The 19,054-nt window shown below is 34.3% G+C and overlaps 1 protein-coding gene across 1 annotated transcript; it reads left to right on the top strand.

The window, feature by feature from the left end:
• Window positions 1-1,215: 1,215 nt before the first annotated feature.
• On the top strand, window positions 1,216-17,805 carry LOC115224535. Its single transcript, XM_029795445.1, has 4 exons — window positions 1,216-1,321; window positions 4,980-5,140; window positions 14,713-14,939; window positions 17,700-17,805. The coding sequence occupies exons 1-4, from the start codon at window positions 1,216-1,218 to the stop codon at window positions 17,803-17,805; spliced, it is 600 nt and encodes a 199-aa protein (XP_029651305.1).
• Window positions 17,806-19,054: the final 1,249 nt, after the last annotated feature.

Below are 19,054 nucleotides of genomic sequence, written 5' to 3'. Positions count from 1 at the left end.
CGTCCTGAACAGGCGGGTCAGGTACTCCTCGTCGACGTCCAGGTTCGCCCCGAGCTCGTCGTCGTACCTCCCCTCCACTAATCCCCTATAGAATGCTTTGGTTGTGTTGAAGTCACTCAAGGTCGACCCAGGACGGCAGAGTTGCTTGAGAGCAACGCGACACTCGTGGTGCCATTCACCCTTCCTCGGCCTCTTTTTGATCCACGACTGCAGTTCGGTCATGGAGACGAGCTGCGGGAAAGCGTGCCTCACAAACGGCGACCACACCTGTTCACCGTCGTCTACGAAGAGCCTGAGATGTCGCAGTCTCAGCGCGTGTCTGCGCATCATCAACCACGGCATGCCCAGTCCTCCTTTTAACGGGTGTTGACAGCAAATGGATAGATAGATAGATAGATAGATAGATAGATAGATAGATAGATAGATAGATAGATAGATAGATAGATAGATAGATAGATATGGGTTATTATTTAACTGTTAATTATTGACTGCAAATGATAGGGAAGAATTTGATAACACCATGTAGGTTTGAGTTTACCGATGCCAGGCAAATTTTGGAAGCCCTTAAATTCAAAATGGTTGAAGTACAGGTATGTCTCCCTTTCTCTTTTTGCGAATATTGTTTTATGAAAACGAATCATATATTTTTTTTATATTCCTTTAGCTAATATATCAGTGTTTGTCAACTTGACAGAATACCAATGAATGAGTTAGCGGGTTGTCTGATGAGCGAGTGCGTTGGCATACATACATACAAACATACAAACATACGTATATATATATATTATATATATATATATATGCGTTCATACAAATATATATGTATGTATAGACACAGAGAGTCAGACACACACACATACATATATACGTGTATATATATATATAATATATATATATATATATTATATATATATATATATATATATATATATTATATATATATATATATATATATAATATATATATATTATATATATATATATATATATGTATATATATATATATATATATATATAATATATATATATATATATATATGCATATGAAGAGAGTGACACTGAGACAAGAAAGTGAGAGGGGGAAAATAAATTGTAACAAAAACTATATAATGCAGACATCAGTAATACAATTCGAGAGAAGGATTTGAAGAGAGCAGAACACATTGATAGCAGCACAAGACTTTGGTATTTAAGTAGGCAGAAAGAAGTAGAAAACATGTGGAGGTTTCTCGCGGTTCTTTTGATGTCATTTGTATTAGCAATCAAAGGATTTTATTTTCACACTGAACTTGACCCTGCTCGTGTTATTAAAGCCAAAGCAGGTGAGTGCATCAGTGTTTTTCTTTTTTGCATCAGTGTGTCTGTGTATATATTTATTAATATATATTATTTGTATTTTATGTGGAGCTTCTACATCAGGTCTCGAATTGTGTTTCCAAAGATTTCGGCACCTTCAAACAGTATCAATACTTATAGTGTTCTCTAACACTGTTATTTGCTAACAGGGACTGTTTAAATTGATTTGACCCAATGCATAGCTCACCGTCTTCCTTCTGTTAACAATGTAGTCACCTCACCTAAACAGTCGTTGTTGCAATAGCTAAGTAATTTTTTTCTGTTTTGGACAATTACAGTTTAATTTCAACCTTGTCTATCTCACAGATATATCTCATGGGTGGGGAGAACAACAAGCGTTTTGGAGTGCGAACAGGGCCCGGTGATGACAATGGGGTCATCAACTGTATCCCGTCCTATCTCTAACTGTAGTGACTTAGTCTTGTCACTGGACGATTTCCAGTATAGTGTAATGTATAAATGCAGACACATCAGCAAATATAATATACATACATACGAAGTGGTATCAAAAGTTTCCGGAACAGTCACAATTGTTGCTAATATTCCAGTACTCCATGAACAGGTTATCAATGCGCAGGATTGGCTGAGTAGTAACAGACGCAGGCGTGGCTGTGTGATAAGAAGTTGCTCCTCAAACACATGGTTCCGGGTTCATTACCACGGCGGGGCACCCTAAGCAAGTATCTTTTAATATAGCGACGGGTCGACCAATGACTTCTCAGTGAATTTCGTAGACGGAAACCGAAAGAAGCTCGTCGTGTATATGTATATATGTGTATATGTATATATGTATATATGTATATATATATATATATTATATATATATATATATATATATATCTATATATATATATATATATATATTATATATATGTATATATATTATATTAAATTAGTCCCTAATATTTATTATATGTATATATTATATATATTATTATATATATATATATATATGTATATATATTATATTAAATTATTCCCTAATATATATTATATGTATATATATATATATAATATATTATATATATATATATATATATATATATATAATATATATATATATATATATATGAATAAATAAATAAATGGAGTTGAACGAAGATGTTAATAAAATAAGAGAACAAAGAGTGATTCTCTACGCCATGTGTAACCGGATTACATAAATTAGTAGAGTGATATAGGAATAAAGTCTGAAAATCCGAAGGAACTACATGAATCTTAGCTTAGGCAATGTATGTATAACGGGGTTACATTATATTAGAAGGAGTGAGGAATTAAAATCTGGGGGAGCGATAGGTTTCTTGCCACAGGGAATGGTTTCTGATCTCGAATGCCCCTCGAAGTGAGTTCATATCTCCTCAACTCAAGCATTTCCAAAACATTTGTCTTTCCTCCTCTTGTCACCCTTGTGACCCATCGAGTTAATAACCACAGCACCCAGTCCATCTTTCCTCTAACTTACCTCCTTGTACATGTCTCTCCTGCAAGTCTTCAAGAGGAATATTAATTTTATTAATCCCATAGATTTAGGAGGGTCTTTCGACATGCTTGATTGCGTTAAAAACAGACAGTATGTACATGTTCAGTAGTGAAATATTAAAAAATGCTTTCTTAGATATTAAAGATCTCGACACATGGAAGGCTAATATCAAGGATTACTTTGTAGCATTTGTTTCAATATCTATGTTCTGAGTTCAAGTCTCCCAGAGGTCAAATTTGCCTTCCACCATTTTCGGAGTCATCAACAATGGTACGAATTCATAACAGAGAACTGACGATCTTTGAAAGCAGCTGATCGGGTACCTTGCTAGATTACTGCCCGGTCTTCGCGTTATGAGTTCAAATCCCGAGACGGCCAGCAGACACGGCATATTCAATCCGTTGTCCGGACTTAGCAGCACGACCTGGGACCTCAGCTGCCTTAAGCAAATTCTACTCTGTTGCAAGCATTCAAGCCAGGTTTGAATGCCAAATCCACTCACAAGGCTTTGGCGGCCTGAGGCTATAGTAGAAGACACTTGGCCTAGGTGCCACGCAGTGGGACTGAACCCGGAACCATGTGGTTGGGAAGAAAGCTACTTACCTCACAGCTACTTACAAAATAATGTAAACACCTAGCATCATAGCATCATAATTTTGAAATATTGATAAAACTGTCAAAAGCTTGTTTATTTTTCTGCTTTTGATTTATTATTAGTGTTGCTTAATATGTTTTGCTAAAATTGCTGTTTCTTTCAGATATCACCAGAAAAAGATAATCAAAATCCATTAACATGATAGATCTATCGGACTTTCAAAGGGGTCAAATTGTTGGTGCGCATATGGCAGCCCAAATGTTTGGTGTATCAAGAAATACTGTCTGGAAAGTAATGGCAGCCTTTGAGAAAGAGGGAAAAACTTCCTCGTTGAAACAAATCTCCGGACTCTTACGCGAATTATTAGAAAGGATCACAACAGTACAGCTCCCCAATTTACTGCAGAGCTTAATGACCACCTTAAGAACCCAGTTTCCACAAAAACTGTTCGCCGGGAGCTGCACAAAGCCGGATTTCACGCGAGGGCTGCAATCAGAAAACCACTACATTCAAAAATAAACGTTGCAAAGCAATTAGAGTGGAGTAAAAACCTACAAAATTGGTCCCTAGAGCAGTGGAAGAATGTTACTTTCTCGGACAAGTCAACCTTTATATTATTTCCGACCACCGGGCGAGTATACGTGTGGAGACAGCCAAAAGAGGCATTTGACCCAGACTGCCTTCTTCTAACTCTTAAACATGGTGGTGGATCTGATGATCTGGGGGCTATATCTTGGAAATCCGCCGGCTCAATGGTTTTCCTTCATGGCAGTATTAATAGTCAAGACAGTTTAAGCATTTTATCTCATCAAATTCATCCTATGGTTGCGGAACTGTTTCCAGAGGGAAACGCAATCTTTCAGTATAATGATGCACCAATTTACACAGCTAAAGTTGTTATTGAATGGCACGAGGAACATTCTAGTGTAGTTGAACATCTTATCTGGCCACCACAATCCCCAGATCTCAATATTATTGAACATTTATGGTGCATTTTAGAAAAACAAGCTCTAATTACTGCCAAAGGTGGTCCTACCCCATATTAAAATTAATTTATTTGAATTTTTAAGGTGTTTCCATTATTTTGTCCGATTGGCTCCCACCATCAAAATTTCATCTTTTATTTACCTTTTACCCGTTTCAGGTGCGTAGCTTAATGGTTAAGGTTCTCGGCTCACAATCGTAAGGTCATGAGTTCAGTTCCTGGCGACACATTGTGTCCTTGCGTAAGACACTTTATTTCATATTGCTTCAATCCACTCAGTGAGCAAAAACAAAAAAAATAGTAGTACCTGTATTTCGAAGGGCCAACCTGATTGCGTTTTGTGTCATGCTAAATCTCCCTGATAAGTACGTTAAACGTACACGTGTCTGTGGAGTGGCTGTTCCATTGATCGGATCACCTGGAACCCTCGTGGGAGCAAGCGACGGAATGCCAGCTTCTTGTCTTGCTCTCTTAGGGGAGGTGGGGGTCTTATTATTAATAACCAGAAAGAATCGGTAACACCGTGTTTAATACCTTTGTATTTCTTTTCTTTTTCTTTTTCAGACGTTACTCCCAAATGTCTCAAACATAGTGAAAATGTCAACTGCAAGTTTTACAAATGTTTGGATGAGAGGTTCCCTTGTCATCCCGAAAGAAAGAAGCAGGATACCTCGTATAGGCAATGTAGAAGAGCTTTGAACGTGGCAAAAACTTTGAATGATATAGTAAGTGAAATTCTTAAGTGGAAAGAATTGTGCGTGAGAAATAGAATGAGAAAGAGTGAATAAAGTTTGTACAGGGTGTTTGGGCTAAATTGAACAGTTTCTATAAAAGTAGAAGACAAAATATCCCATCTAAAAATAAATTACCTTTTAAATAATTCAAAAATATCAACTAGAATATTGCTGGCAAATAACACTTTACTCAAAATAACCTCCCTCGCCTTTCACTAAGGCCTTAAGACGGCTGCAGCATCTGGTACATACGTACCTCACTGTGTCTCTGAGAAGATCTTCGAACACCTTCATCTTGGCCATGAACGAGGCCTTGGAGTTGCACGCAGAGTGTTTGGCGTTTGGCGTCTGTCTCAACCGTGCCCAAACATGAGCTTATAATCGGAGAGAATTAGGAGGCCCAGAAATTAGGACTGGTAAAGACGCATAAATTCTCCGACAACCAATTCTAACTCTTTCCGAAGGTATAGCAAGGAGTTGAATCTTTGTGCCATATGTATGGTTATCCGCTAGCAACCCTCTCCAGCCAGAGATTTGCCACATTCTCCAGCAGCGTCACATAGCCGTCTGAATTGAACCTCAGTCCCTGTTTGGAGATGTGGGGCGGAATCTCGGCGTAGAAACCCAGTCAGAAAGTCTACTGTGCCCCTTCCGCTGATCATAGCTCACAACTTTGTAGCTGCCGTTGAAGCTGTCTATGTCATGTCTTACAGCTTTTACAGCGTTCACAGAGCTTTGAGCAGCGGTCGTGAGGTCGGCATTTTGACACCCAGCGAAATCAAGATGCATATAAAACTTTTTAAGATGGCATTCAGTACTCCAAGTCAGCTAACATTTTCTCTACTACAAATTTAGTATTTCTGCTTTCTATTCCCCAATTCATCACCCTGTGTATGAGTGTGTGTTTGAGAGAGTGTATAGTATGTGTATGTATATATATATATATATATATATATATATATATATATATATATATATATATATTGAAAGAATTTAGCTAAGGCAGAGAATATAGCAGGAATCAAAATTCATGCTATTTATGCACAATGACACCATTTTAAATACAAATTCAGGGACGATTTCGGATTGTACAAATAAAATAATTTACAGCTGTATCCATATGGATAGTAATTAGTTGTCAACATCTTGTCCTAAACTGATAGTGGACTGTGCATCTTCTTGAAGTGGTGACTGTGGAATATAAAGACTTTACATGTATAGATTTAGATACGTATAATATATCCAAACAAACATATACGAAATACAAGAAAATGAAGGTCCTCGCTGCGCTCAGCAATGACCCGATATTATATTAAAGATTTTGTACAATTATTTCCCAGAAGCTATCTCTCATTTTCCTCCTTTCTCTCACTCTTCCTCCCCTCTTCTCTTTCTCTCTCTCTCTCTATATATATATATATATACATACATAGACATACACACACACACACACACACACACACACACACACACACACACACACACACACACACACATATATATATATATATATATATATATGAGGCGCAATGGCCCAGTGGTTAGGGCAGCGGTCTCGCGGTTGTAGGATCGCGGCTTCGATTCCCAGAACGGGCGTTGTGAGTGTTTATTGAGCGAAAACACCTAAAGCTCCACGAGGCTTCGGCAGGGTGTGGTGGTGATCTCTGCTGTACTCTTTCACTCCTTCTTCTGTTGGCCTGGTCGCTCAGTCAGCGGGATGGCGTCATTTGAAGGCTAAAACAATGCGAAGCACATTTTGACCAGCGATGTGTAGCAACATCTGATAGCCTGGTCGGTCACGGTGATCACGGTGATATATATATATATATATATATATATATATATATATATATATATATATATATTATATAAATTAGAGACAAAACCACTATTAGGCAAATCATACAATGAAAAACTTAAGCCAATACATAAGATTATTTAATTTATATTATTTAAATATATAACAAAATTATTAAAAAAATATAATTAATATATCACTACGATCGTTTCATGGCTGTTAATTTCTTTAAATTTTCGAGTTGATGAATCACTGTAGCTCGAAAATTATATATATATATATGTGTGTGTGTGTGTGTGTGTGTGTGTATGTCTGTGTATGTATATATATATATATATATATATATATATATATGATATAATATAATTCGAGACAAAACCACTATTTTAAAACCAAACAAGGAAAGACTTAATCAATACATAAAATTTTAATATAAATTAAATAAACCGCCACTACAAATGTTTCATGTCTGCTCCGACAATCTTCAGGTGAATTTTCGATCTAAGAATAGCAATATTTTAAAATATAATTTAAAATAATTTAAAATGATAAAACAATAAAATTATCAATGAATAATGTAAAAAAATAAAATATAATCTATATATAATCTATATATAATCTATATATAATCAATATATAATCTAAAATAATCTAAAATAAACCCTATAAACAATTGAATATAAAAACCTATTATAAAATTTCTCATATTTAAAAATGTACAAAAACCAAAAAACAACAAGCAAAAAACAAAAACCAAAACCTAAAAAAAAAACAAAAAACAAAAAACAAAAAATAAACTATATATACACATACATGCTCATACACTCAACACATTACTTATTCATACATCCTCACACACACATACAACACTCAATTCATAAACAATATACATATACCCGCTCACACATACATATACATACACATACATACAGAACACGATATATACCAATATATAAACACCCACACCCATACAGATAAATAAATTACGCAAACAATCACACACACACACACACATTTTCACACATACATAAACACTCAAAAGAAAACCGAACAATTCTTAGCACGTGGATATCAAACATTTAAAAAAAATTATGAATGGAAATGAAATCCATACATTCAAGTATAAATATAACTATACAAACCCTAACACAATACACACAATACACACACATATATACACACACCCACAACATAACCATATACACACTCACACATACATATACATACGTACAAGTCCCGATACAAACAAACTTTAATAAAACGACCATTAAAAACGAAAACTCATATATATTAATATATATATAAAAAGAGTGTGTACACGCAGACGGGTGCAATCACACGCACATTCAAAACTTACATATATACAAGTGCATAAATAATCACACCCAATTACATAGCACTCATACACTCCCACATCTACACTTACACTTGTACACTCTCACACATACATACACACCCATACCTACATACAAAAAATTCTTATTAAAATAATCATGATAAATAAAATCCATACATACAAGTATAAATATAAAGATACAACCCATTACACAATACACATAAATACACACACATATATACACACACACCCACAAACATAACCATATACACACTCACACATACAAATAATACGTACAAACTCGATACAATCAAATACGCACACGCACACAAATTCACACATACATAAACATACAAAAGAAAACAACATCTCTACACATAATACGATATATAAAATACTCCATAAGAAATCAGATATCATAAGTAACAAGATTAACAAGGAGAAAAATATACATACCTTCTAATCAGTATCAAATTTTGAAGTGAATAACTTTATCCGTTATTACAATAAACAAAAAATTGCGTTACCATGGAACCGAACATATAAAAATTATTAGCGCCGCGTAAAACAGCGTCTTTAAAATTATGAATGGAATATAAAAATCTTAGCGCGTAGTAAACAAACGTAAATTAAAAAATTATGAATGGATATACAAAACTTTCTACAAATTCTTTAAAAAAACCAAAAAAACGAAAACTCATATATATTAATATATATATAAAAAAAATGAGTGTGTACACGCAGACGGGTGCAATCACACGGACATACAAAACTTGCATGTATACAAGTACATAAATAATCACACTCAATTACATAGCACTCATACACTACCGCATCTATACTTACACTTGTACACACGCACACATACATACACACCCATACCTACATACAAAATACTTATTAAACTAATCATGACAATGAAGTCTATACATACAAATATAAAGATAAAGATAAAACCCCATTCATACACAATACACACAAATACACACACATATATACACACACCACAAACATAACCATATACACACTCACACATACATATACATACGTACAAACTCGATATATACACTAATATTCATTCACACACTCAATAAAATATTAAGTAAATACAAAACAAAGAAATACCAATTAAATACTAACTATAATTAAAGTCTAAACTATATAACTAAAAATAAATATATTGTACTCTAAACTAAAAACAAATTAATCTACAGTAACCTTTAATAGGGGGCTATTAATTTTATTAATTTATATATCATTTATGAATGAAATCCATACGTACAAGTATAAATATAATTATACAACCCCTAACACAATACACACAAATACACACACATATATACACACACCCACAAACATAACCATATACACACTCACACATACATATACATACGTACAAATCTCGATACAAACAAACTTTAATAAAACGACCATTAAAAACGAAAACTCATATATATATATTAAAATATATATAAAAGAGTGTGTACACGCAGACGGGTGCAATCACACGCACATTCAAAACTTACATGTATACAAGTGCATAAATAATCACACCCAATTACATAGCACTCATACACTCCCACATCTACACTTACACTTGTACACTCTCACACATACATACACACCCATACCTACATACAAAAATTCTTATTAAAATAATCATGATAAATAAAATCCATACATACAAGTATAAATATAAAGATACAACCCCTTACACAATACACACAAATACACACACATATATACACACACCCTCAAACATAACCTTATACTCACTCACACATACAAATACATACGTACAAAACTCGATACAAGCAAAAACTCACACACACACAAATTCACACATACATAAACATACAAAAGAAAAACAACATTTCTACACATAATATGAATGGAATATACAAAACTTTCTACAATTTTTTTAAAAACCCATAAAAACTAAAATTCAAATAGATATTAATATATATATATATAAATGAGTGTGTACACGCAGACGGGTGCAATCACACAGACATTCAAAACTTGCATGTATACAATTGCATAAATAATTACACTCAATTACATAGCACTCATACACTACCGCATCTATACTTACACTTGTACACACGCACACCTACATACACACCCATACATTCATGCAAAATACTTATTAAACTAATCATGATAATGAAGTCCATACATACAAATAAAAAGATAAAGATAAAACCCCTTTCATACACAATACACACAAATACACACACATATACACACACCCACAAACATAACCAAATACACACTCACACATACATATACTTACGTACAAACTCGATATATACACTATTATTCATTCCCACACTCAATAAAATATTAATTAAATACAAAACAAAGAAATACCAATTAAATACTAACTATAATTAAAGCCTAAACTATAAAACTAGAAATATATTTTTTGTATGTAGGTATGGGTGTGTATGTATGTGTGAGAGTGTACAAGTGTAAGTGTAGATGTGGGAGTGTATGAGTGCTATGTAATTGGGTGTGATTATTTATGCACTTGTATATATGTAAGTTTTGAATGTGCGTGTGATTGCACCCGTCTGCGTGTACACACTCTTTTTTATATATATATTAATATATATGAGTTTTCGTTTTTAATGGTCGTTTTATTAAAGTTTGTTTGTATCGGGACTTGTACGTATGTATATGTATGTGTGAGTGTGTATATGGTTATGTTTGTGGGTGTGTGTATATATGTGTGTGTATTTGTGTGTATTGTGTTAGGGTTTGTATAGTTATATTTATACTTGTATGTATGGATTTCATTTCCATTCATAATTTTTTTTAAATGTTTGATATCCACGTGCTAAGAATTGTTCAGTTTTCTTTTGAGTGTTTATGTATGTGTGAAAATGTGTGTGTGTGTGTGATTGTTTGCGTAATTTATTTATCTGTATGGGTGTGGGTGTTTATATATTGGTATATATCGTGTTCTGTATGTATGTGTATGTATATGTATGTGTGAGCGGGTATATGTATATTGTTTATGAATTGAGTGTTGTATGTGTGTGTGAGGATGTATGAATAAGTAATGTGTTGAGTGTATGAGCATGTATGTGTATATATAGTTTATTTTTTGTTTTTTGTTTTTTGTTTTTTGTTTTTAGGTTTTGGTTTTTGTTTTTTGCGTGTTGTTTTTTGGTTTTTGTACATTTTTAAATATGAGAAATTTTATAATAGGTTTTTATATTCAATTGTTTATAGGGTTTATTTTAGATTATTTTAGATTATATATTGATTATATATAGATTATATATAGATTATATATAGATTATATTTTTATTTTTTTACATTATTTCATTGATAATTTTATTGTTTTATCATTTTAAATTATTTTAAATTATATTTTAAAATATTGCTATTCTTAGATCGAAAATCCACCTGAAGATTGTCGGAGCAGACATGAAACATTTGTAGTGGCGGTTTATTTAATTTATATTAAAATTTTATGTATTGATTAAGTCTTTCCTTGTTTGGTTTTAAAATAGTTGTTTTGTCTCGAATTATATTATATAATATTTTACTATAAAATTGGATTTAACCCTAAATCTGATTTTTCCCTGTAATTTTGGATTCATTCCCTAATATTTATTATATATATATATATATATATATATATATATATATTAAATTCTAGAAACGAGATTTATAGCCCATGCCTTCATCTCAAACGCTTCATACTACGGGTGTGGTATTCCCCATACGTTGATTTGAGACGAAAAATGTCCCCGCAAACTTGAAACTGCGTAAGGGCGGAGATTCCCCTTTCGCCACTTCAGATCATAAATTTTGCCATCTGAACTTGTCTCAGTGAAATAACTCGGACAAGTCTCAAACGGTATTTTAGCTTTTGTTAACAAATTAATTGACCATAACATTTCCCTTTTCTGTTTGAAAAGGGATATATACCATCTGCCATTTGTGTCTGACGAGCCGTCCATGAAACTTAACGCTTTATGGATGCTAACCCATTGGTTACTTTATGACCGGACATATAATTAACTGCTCAGTCCTTTAGAGTGTGCTTATTTTAGGACATATCACCCCCCCACACACACACACACATATGAGCGTGTTTGTATGTATATCTGAGTGTATGTATATATGTGTGTGTATGTGTGTATGTTTATGTGTTTGTGTGTGTTTATGTGTGGGTGTGGTTGTCTCTATAAGTATGTGTACTTACGTATTTATGGATTTTTAGGTGTATATATTCGCGTGTATGAAGATGTATGAAGCAATATATTGTTTAGATGTGTATAAATCTATGTTGATGTGTGTGTGTGATAACGAAGGCTCCAGTTGCGGTAATCACTTGAATGGCACAAAGATTTAGACGCCATGATGAACTTTCTTTCCCTTTCTTCCTCTATAATATTCTTTATTTTCCTTTCTCTATCTTCTTCTCATCCTTTATTGCCTACCCCAGTCCTCATTAGGTGCATAATTAATTATGAGAGCGATCTATAAAAATGTTGTTGCCTTTAATCTCTGCCGTAAGTCAATCGCCGACAGTCATTTAAATTTTCAACGGTTCTTAAATTCTGCATTGCTAATGGCTTAGCAAAGTGGATCGGATCGTTTCGGTTTAGAATGCGTTTATAAAACATCTTTTTCTCTTGGCTTTATAGAGAAAATTCTATAGTTTCTAAGATATTTGTTGTTTTTTTTCTTCAATTTCTGCAATTTCAACCAATCACTGACGTCTATTGAGGTAAAAACATTCTGTGCCGTATGAATATGTCCCTCGTTTAAGAAACAGATTGTGTTTATTTACATTTCTGAAGAAAAAAAAAGATAACCTTCCACCCATTCCTAACAATAACCCTGACTAACTCTAACCCTAAAACAGATTGAAATGCAATAGATCGATTCTAGGGTCATAATTATGGGTGACAATTTCATATGACACCGCTAGAAAAACTGCCTTTCAAACCGAAAAAATCTAGTGGGTCTGTATAAATTTTCTCTTCCTGCCCATGTTTAAAATCACCTGATGATTGCGGATTTTTCCGCGATATAATTGCAATAACCAATTCGAAATGTTGCTGAAACAGATGTTGTGAATTTTTAAACTCCACTTACTCTTTTACACTTTTACTCTTTTACTTGTTTCAGTCATTTGACTTTGGCCATGCTGGAGCACCGCCTTTAATCGAGCAACTCGACCCCGGGACTTATTCTTTTGTAAGCCCAGTACTTATGCTATCAGTCTCTTTTGCCGAACCGCTAAGTGACGGGGACGTAAACACACCAGCATCGGTTGTCAAGCAATGCTAGAGGGACAAAGACAGACACACAAACATACACGCACACACACACATATATATACATATATACGACAGGCTTCTTTCAGTTTCCGTCTACCAAATCCACTCACATGGCATTGGTCGGCCCGGGGCTATAGCAGAAGACACTTGCCCAAGATGCCACGCAGTGGGACTGAACCCGGAACCATGTGGTTGGTTAGCAAGCTACTTACCACACAGCCACTCCTGCGCCACTTGTTTTTTTTTTATATATAAACCCTTGAATCATCCTTATGTTGGATCTATAACTTGCATTATATCAATAACCTATGTGTGTGTATATACATATTCGTATAAATGTATGTATCTATATGAACGTTTATGTACGTGTTGGGATTCGACCCTTTTAGGGCGTCCTGATTGTTGAGATAACTGGATTCTAACCAACATTACAATTGATTGCTAATTTATCTGTGATGTGTGTGTGTAGGTGTGTGAGCGCGTTTAGATTCATTTACTTTTCTGAGTTTTTCATTTCTATGTCTCTTTTTCTAATTAATATCTCATTCATACATGTTTCACATCTGCTTTTAAATAACATAATAATGATTAGCATATGAGTAGCTGTGTGGTAAGTAGCTTGCTAACCAACCACATGGTTCCGGGTTCAGTCCCACTGCGTGGCATCTTGGGCAAGTGTTTTCTGCTATAGCCCCGGGCCGACCAATGCCTTGTGAGTGGATTTGGTAGACGGAAACTGAAAGAAGCCTGTCGTATATATGTATATATATCTATAAGTGTGTGTATATATGTTTGTGTGTCTGTGTTTGTCCCCCCCTAGCATTGCTTGACAACCGATGCTGGTGTGTTTACGTCCCCGTCACTTAGCGGTTCGGCAAAAGAGACCGATAGAATAAGTACTGGGCTTACAAAGAATAAGTCCCGGGGTCGATTTGCTCGACTAAAAAAAGGCGGTGCTCCAGCATGGCCGCAGTCAAATGACTGAAACAAGTAAAAGAGTAAAGAGTAAAGATACGATTAGTTTTCCATAATGATCCGTATTAATCGTCAGAAAAGAAAACCACAAGAATAACCGCTCATAAACTAATTTCATTTTTCACTCAAAAACTTCCTAACTTTACAGGGGAAAATTTGGATCAATTCAATAATTGGATGTTTCATGAATGAACTCACTGATATGTACAAATCTGATACACTCGATTGTAATTCTATCCTCGAAAAAACCCTGGCTATACAACACACTTGTTACATGAAAAACGATTTTTGTGAAGTCGGCTGGGATAATCGCGAGGGACTGTGGCAGATTTTTAAACGGCCCATAGAGAAATCAAAATCACAGCATTATAAAGCGTAAGTATTTCGCGTACATCTGTTTCCATCGTTGTTTTCTTAGCTTTTATTGTTATTACAGTCGTCGACATTGTTTCTGCTGTTGCTGCAGCTGCCGTTGTAGTTGTTGTAGTTGTTGTTGTTGTCATCGTCGTCGTTGTTGTTGTTAGTGATGTTTGTGAGGAACCATTTTTCCACTGTCAAGTTTTGCTAGATTGAATTTCATAGTCATTTCATAGCTTTGAATGGCCATCTTATATACCAGCAATGCATTCCGGCGTTGCCCAGCTGTTATGACCTACAAACACATTGCATTATTCGTTCCTTACTTATGGGCAGAATCGGCACAGCTGATATATAGTGAACTGGATTACTGGAGTAATGGAAGGTATTGTTTGTTTAAAAGTGAAGTGGGTTTTAAAATGTTTGTTTAAAAATGAAGTGGGTTTAAAAGTAAAGTGAGTTTTAAAAGTGAAATGGGTTAGCGCGAAAGCGCTTCTGTTCTTAAGAAGGATCACAAACTATGTATTGTTTCATCGTATAAAACAGGGTTTATACGATTTTACCCAGAAATCACGTTTTCAAAATTTTTATTTCTCCCCGTTCCCACAACAATTTCTGAATTTGTAACTTCTTTTCGATTTTTTTATCCCCTTAGAAAAACACTGCGACTACGAATCTGGGAAATATACATATTTCTTTTAAGTTTATTTTTTCTCTAAGAAACACTCAATACCCCACACGCCTACCCATCACCTACCCGCTTTCAGAAAGCTAAAACTTTCCAATGTTGCACATTTGTCTGATGCTTCAGGCTTGCATAGAATTGTACTGAAATAGCAGGCGCAAAAAATACCAGATTGCCACCAGAAAATCCAACATGCTAGAATCAACAGGTAAACGACATTATTTCTGAAGAAACTTCCCTGCTTTCCATAAGGTTAAAAGTGAAACACAGGGAGTTTGTACCTTTTTGAAAGTGGGAGGGTGATGGGTAGTTGTTTGCGAAGGAGATTTTAGTGATTTTATTTAGGAAAAAGGAAGATGAAAATTCTTAAAGATTCGTACTCTGTTTTTTTCTCCGTGGGTTACCAAGAAAAGAATTGATATGAAAATGAAAAAAATGGGGTGGGGAGGGAGAAAATTAAAATGTTAAGAACGTGTTTTGGGGGTGAAATCTCCTGTATCAAAGGCATTGGAATCGGAAGAAATTTAGGAAAAAAATAAGGTAGGGGCACAAATGTCACCTTGGACATCCTGGAAACAACAGGATTTCTGGGTAACCTTCCCTTTAAGTTTATATGGAAGATCAGGTTTATAAATTCGCTCATCACAAACACAAATTGAGGAGCATAAAATGGTAATTTCAATTTGATTTTAGCTGTAATTTTGCTCGTGCACACAGCAACAAATAACATAATTCGTACAGAAGTTTTACCTAGAGTGTGTGTGTGTGGTGTGTGTGTGTGTGTTGTGTGTGTGTGTGTGTGTGTGGTGCGTGTGTGTGTGAATGTATATGTGTGTGTGCGCGCGTGTGTTTGCCAAAAGAATTTATTTTATGAAATTCTTTCGTTTGAAGCATCAAAGTTGTCAAATCGTTCACATGGTCGATCATACAGGATCTTATGATTGTTCGTTAATTTCCGTAAAAAATATCTAATTTCTTTATGCTTGAAAAGAGAAGAAATTGAAAGACAGGAGAAAGTGAAAAGGAGACATTTGCTTTGAAGTGAGAGCAAAAAGTGAAAGATAGGAGACAGTGAAAGATGTATGTACGTGTATCTGAATTGGATGTGTTATATTGTTATATAACAATATCTGTTTCAACACACGACTTCACATAAAAATCTTGCCCAACAAATATTTAAACGTATATATATATATATATATATATATATATATATATATATATATATATATATATATATATATACATGCATGCATGTATGTGTGTGTGTGTGCCTGTGTGTGTGTCTGTGTTTGTTCCCCCAACATCGCTTGACAACCGATGCTGGTGTGTTTACGTCTCCGTAACTTAGCGGTTCGGCAAAAGAGACTGATAGAATAAGTACTAGGCTTACAAATAATAAGTCCTGGGGTCGATTTGCTCGACTAAAGGCGGTGCTGCAGCATGGCCGCAGTCAAATGACAATAATGTAGTCTGGAGATACCTTTTTGCTGAAAATTAGACATGGCAACCATGTTTGAAATGTCTCCGATCATATGTCAGGTCTGTTAATGTTTGTACTGAGTCGGTACTAAAACAAGCAGGCGGTGAGCTGGCAGCATCGTTAGCATACCGGGCGAAATGCCTAGCGGTATTTCGTCTGCGTTACGTTGTGAGTTCAAATTCCGCCGAGGTCGACTTTGCCTTTCATTCTTTCGGCGTCGATAAATTAAGTAACAGTTACGCACTGGGGTCGATGTAATCGACTTAATACCTATGTCTGTCCTTGTTTATCCCCTCTGTGTTTAGCCCCTTGTGGGTAATAATGAAATAGGTATTTCGTCTGCGTTACGTTGTGAGTTCAAATTCCGCCGAGGTCGACTTTGCCTTTCATCCTTTCGGCGTCGATAAATTAAGTACCAGTTACGCACTGGGGTCGATGTAATCGACTTAATACCTATTTCTGTCCTTGTTTGTCCCCTCTGTGTTTAGCCCCTTGTGGGTAATAATGAAATAGGTACTAAAACAAGCACACGAACAACAGAAAAATTTTAATTTGCTTGTGTGTGATTCAAAAAGACACCAATATTTCTCTTTTTTCTTTTGCGTTGCAGGTTATGGGAAAATATTGGTAAGATATCTTCAAAATGCACTTCGGAAAACGCGCCTAAGTTGACAGCATGGATCAACGCCAAAGCTGGAGAATCATTGACGAATTAAAGAGAATGTATTGAATAATATGTTATGTAAATTTCGGGGACAACTTTTTGGTCAAAGGTTCATTAATATTGTCCTTTCTTTGGTTTTTAGGCTTTTGTGCCGTGTGTCACCAATAACAACGCCAAAAACCAAAAAAAACATCATCAACAACAAAGCAACAACAGCAATAATCATAATAATAATAATAATAACAACAACAACAACAACAACAACAACAGCAGCAGCAACAACAGCAACAACAACAATAATAATAATACAGCCTGTAGCATCTATTTGATTAGTGCTTTTAATCACATACGCGCCCAGTCAGATATACGAACACAAATACCCTGTGTGTGTATATATATACGCATATACATTTATATATGTGTGTGTATATGTATATATACATACATATATATATATATATATATATATATATACATACATATATATATATATATATATATATATATATATATATATATATGTGTGTGTGTGTGTGTGTGTGTGTGTGTGTATGTATGTATGTATGTATGTATGTATGTATGTATTTGTATGTATATTCATGTATATGTATATAAATATATATATATACATACATATGCATATATATTCATATATACATGTGTTTTTGTGTGTGTATGTATATGCATGGATAAATATAGTTATACATATAAGTTTGTGAATATATGTTCATGTTTGTAATATGTATATTTCTATATATAACATAGTAAAGTTATAAGGTACCGCACGTGTGGAAATATATGAAAGAAGGTTTGAAAATGATATTTTAACATCTTGAAAATTGCATTTTCAAATCTTCTTTCATATATATATATATATATATATATATATATATATATATATATATATATATAGTGGTACTAATTTTTTCTTTCCCCTGTGGACTCGGAAATAACTTCCCTAATATTAATATTAATTACATATATAATTTAAAGGAGGAAAAAACAAAACAAAACAGGAGAAGCTCATCAGATCATTGTGAATATTTTAATTAAGGTAAATGCGAATGAAAATTCCAGTCACCTTTACTATAATTAAAATATTCAAAACGATCTGATAAGCTTCACATGACTTGGTTTTTTTTCCTGATCCTTTAATTTATTCCCGCTGATTTGGAACCCTGCCACGCTTCCCTAGATCCAGTCTCCTATTGTTTTACATCATCAGTGACCTAAACAGATCCTATGCACCAAAGGATGATGTTTTTTGTTTTTGCTACAAATAAAATTTGACATGATTCCTT

Source organism: Octopus sinensis, linkage group LG25, assembly GCF_006345805.1.
Source record: "Octopus sinensis linkage group LG25, ASM634580v1, whole genome shotgun sequence".
NCBI lineage: Eukaryota > Metazoa > Mollusca > Cephalopoda > Octopoda > Octopodidae > Octopus > Octopus sinensis.
This window is presented reverse-complemented; position numbering and strand designations above follow the sequence as displayed.